This window comes from Rhinopithecus bieti, unplaced genomic scaffold (assembly GCF_001698545.2).
Source record: "Rhinopithecus bieti isolate Rb0 unplaced genomic scaffold, ASM169854v2 scaffold_78508, whole genome shotgun sequence".
Lineage (NCBI taxonomy): Eukaryota > Metazoa > Chordata > Mammalia > Primates > Cercopithecidae > Rhinopithecus > Rhinopithecus bieti.
Window position 1 is genome coordinate 262,184 of NW_016829854.1, and position 3,770 is coordinate 265,953.

The window sequence follows — 3,770 nt, forward strand, 5'->3', positions numbered from 1 at the left end:
TTTTTTTTGAGACGGAGTCTCGCTCTGTCACCCAGGCTGGAGTGCAGTGGCCGGATCTCAGCTCACTGCAAGCTCCGCCTGCCGGGTTTACGCCATTCTCCTGCCTCAGCCTCCCGTGTAGCTGGGACTACAGGCGCCCGCCACCTCGCCCGGCTAGTTTTTTGTATTATTTTTAGTAGCGACGGGGTTTCACCGTGTTAGCCAGGATGGTCTCGATCTCCTGACCTCGTGATCCGCCGGTCTCGGCCTCCCAAATTGCTGGGATTACAGACTTGAGCCACCGCGCCCGGCCAGTTTTTTGTTTTTTGAGATGGAGTCTCACCCTGTGGCCAGGCTGGAGTGCAGTGGCTCTATCTCGGCTCACTGCAACGTCCGCCTCCCAGGTTCAAGCAATTCTCCTGTCTCAGCCTCCCCAGTAGCTGGGATTACAGGCGCACGCTACTATGCCGGGCTAATTTTTGTATTTTTAGTAGAGGTGGGGTTTCACCATATTGGTCAGGCTGGTCTTGAACTCATGACCTCAGGCAATCCACCCGCCTCAGCCTCCCAAAGTGCTGGGATTACAGGCGTGAGCCATCGCTCAGGCCTTCATTTTTTAAGATAAGAAATAAATGAAAAAAGATGATCAAGACAAACTCTTCACACAGTGCCCAGTGTACAAAGTAATGGTCACGTTTGTGATTATTTAAATACCAGGCAAATATTAAACATTAGGGCTCAGAGAGGGCATGCGACCCGCCTGAATCCACCCAGCTGCAGAGCTGGAAAGGGAACTCAGGCCTTTTTCCCCACGCTGGAGCGGGTAGCTGGGGCGGGGAGGTGGGGGGAGCAGTGAGGAAACCTCCCAAGCGGCCCAGGCTGTGCTGTGGGTCTGGGTGGGGAGATTCGCAGGTGTGGGGCGGGGAGGTAAGGTGACCCTTGCTCAGCGACCGCGCCCGCGAGGAACGCATTCCCAGGCCTCCCGCCCGGGGTCTGCAGGTGACGGGCTGTGGGGAGCTAGGGAACTAGCTAGCTCAGTTTGTCGTCTCCATGGCGACCGCCCGCGCGGCGCCAGCCTGACAGTCCGTCCGGGTTTTATGAATGGGTGACGTCACAGGCCTGGCGTCTAACGGTCTGAGCCGCTTGTTCAGACGCTGACACAGACCGGCCCGGGAAGGAGAGGGGGGAGACTAGCTCCGCAGCTGCTGCGCCGTGGGAGGGAGACCCTGCTCGGAGGTCTTTGAGAAAAAAATTTTAAAATGTAGCCAAAAATGGGAAAAAACATTTAAAAATCACGAGTTGTTGCAGGTTTAGGAAATTTTTGCAAGGGGCTGCAAATTCAAGGTGGAATCGAATGCAGCCTCACTCCACTGCGCTCTATCTAGTTCACTTCCCAGCCACCCAGCCCCAAACTTACTAGACCTTCCCGAATTAATTGCCCTCACCCAGGGGGGATCTGGGTAGGCCCTCCGGGTCTCAGGAACACGAACAGCAACATTATCTAGAAATTGAAAAACCCCAGGGGAGCAGATGTAAAGGAGCGCCCGCTTTAAATTTCGGTCCTGATATTTGTAGATCAGGGTCCCACAGGTATCTTCCAAGAGGGTCGGAAACCCAGGCTCTCTGGGCTATCCAGAGCCAGCCGCTTCTCCGTTCGGGCCTCAACTTCTCTCATCTGTGAAATGGAGCTGGAGAAGTGAGAAAGTGAATATGGGAAAAACTGATACCTGAGGTCTTTTCATTATAAGGCAATGCCGGCTTAGCTTCCTTGCCTCCTTCACGAGGAGCCCAGTGCAGCCCTCGCCTCCACCCGCTGCCCTGCCCGGTGCCCTGCCACCCACCCACCCTCCCTAGCTGTTCTTGAAACTCGGGTAGTCTTTCCAGATTGAGAGGGTGCACTAGAAGAGCATAAGGCGGCACCTAGGAGCGCGGACCACGCCCCCATGCTGCCCATTGGCTGCTTTTGAACGTTCTGAGCCCGCCCCTCCGGGGGCCGTGGCAGGTTTATGAAAGACCTGCGGTGGCTCCGAGCTTTCATTCCACGTTCTTAACTGCTCCGTTTTTTACCTCTGCTTCGGGCTCCCGCCTTCTCCGTTCGCTTTGACCATTCCGTTTCAGCCAGTCGCCAGGAATCATGAAAGTAGCCAGTGGCAGCACCGCCGCCGCCGCAGGCCCCAGCTGCGCGCTGAAGGCCGGCAAGGCAGCGGGCGGCGCGGGCGAGGTGGTGCGCTGCCTGTCTGAGCAGAGCGTGGCCATTTCGCGCTGCGCCGGGGGCGCCGGGGCGCGCCTGCCTGCCCTGCTTGACGAGCAGCAGGTGAACGTGCTGCTCTACGACATGAACGGCTGCTACTCACGCCTCAAGGAGCTGGTGCCCACCCTGCCCCAGAACCGCAAGGTGAGCAAGGTGGAGATCCTCCAGCACGTCATCGACTACATCAGGGACCTGCAGTTGGAGCTGAATTCGGAATCCGAAGTCGGGACCCCCGGGGGCCGAGGGCTGCCGGTCCGGGCTCCACTAAGCACCCTCAACGGCGAGATCAGCGCCCTGACGGCCGAGGTGAGATCCAGATCCGACCACTAGATTATCCTTATACCGACGGGGAAACTGAGGCCAGAGAGGGCGTGGACGCTTGCACCAGTTCCGTCCCATCTTTGCGGGTAGCTGGCTATGCGGGGGTGCCTAAGGAGCCTGGAAAAGCGCTCCCCCGTCGTGTACTCCTGGGGAAGGGGGCGTCCGCTGCACTCGGAGCGGCGTCCCCCCCCCAACGCGCCCTTCTCACCTCTTTTCTCGTTTTCACAGGCGGCATGCGTTCCTACGGACGATCGCATCTTGTGTCGCTGAAGCGCATTCCCCAGGGATCGGCGCACCCCAGCCATCCGGGGGCAAGAGGAATTAAGTGCTCTGTGGTCTCTCCAACGCGCCTCGTCGGATCTGGGGGCGAACTAGACAGATCGGCGGCCACTGAGCCCTTACAGCATCCAGCCTAGGCTGAGGGACTGGAGAGGAGAGGGCGACCCTTTCTCCACACCTACTAGTCACCGGAGACTTTAGGGGGTGGGATTCCACTCGTGTGTTTCTGTTTTTTGAAAAGCAGACATTTTTAAAAATGGTCACGTTTGGTGCTTCTCAGATTTCTGAGGAAATTGCTTTGTATTGTATATTACAATGATCACCGACTGAGAATATTGTTTTACAATAGTTATGTGGGGCTGTTTCTTTGTTATTAAACAAATAATTTAGATGGTGGTAAAGTTGCAGTGACTTTTTGGATTGAGGGGAGGGGCCTGGGCTGGGGGTTGACCCCTGACCCTCTTCACAGCTAGTTCTGGGAGGAGAACTGGAGGGCTACATCTGGACTGTTGCTCTTACCGGCCTGAATGAGTGTTTCCGGTGTCTTTAAAGTCTATTCTTCCCCCACCATCCCCGGCCATTTCCCTGCTCCCTAGTGTTATAAAACTAAATACTCTAGACCTTTGGGGTGTTTCAAAGTGATCATTGGGCCATCTGGATCACCTGGGGAGGTTGTTAAAATGCAGATGAACCTGCCAGGGCCCCTCTGTGTTGGAGTATTGAGCAACCCATTTAAGTTGGAGAACCTGGTCGCTGGACCACCCACTTCCTTGCCAAGATGTGGATAAAATGAGACCCAGTGGTAAAGCACTTGCTTAGGGCCATAGCTTGTGAGAGGCAGTGATTCTATCACCCCATTCCCCAGTAGGAGGTGCCTCCCCCAACAGCCTACCTCTGGGTTCCAGCAGGCCGCCCTGGGACTCCTGGCTCATCCAAGTGG

General features: G+C 56.4%; 1 protein-coding gene across 1 annotated transcript; it reads left to right on the plus strand.

Annotated features, from left to right (window-relative positions):
- The first annotated feature begins 1,992 nt into the window (after positions 1-1,992).
- Positions 1,993-3,231, plus strand: ID1 (inhibitor of DNA binding 1). The gene is made up of 2 exons (XM_017865072.1): positions 1,993-2,536; positions 2,780-3,231. The coding sequence occupies exons 1-2, from the start codon at positions 2,114-2,116 to the stop codon at positions 2,819-2,821; spliced, it is 465 nt and encodes a 154-aa protein (XP_017720561.1). The 5' UTR covers positions 1,993-2,113; the 3' UTR covers positions 2,822-3,231.
- The last annotated feature ends 539 nt before the right edge of the window (positions 3,232-3,770 follow it).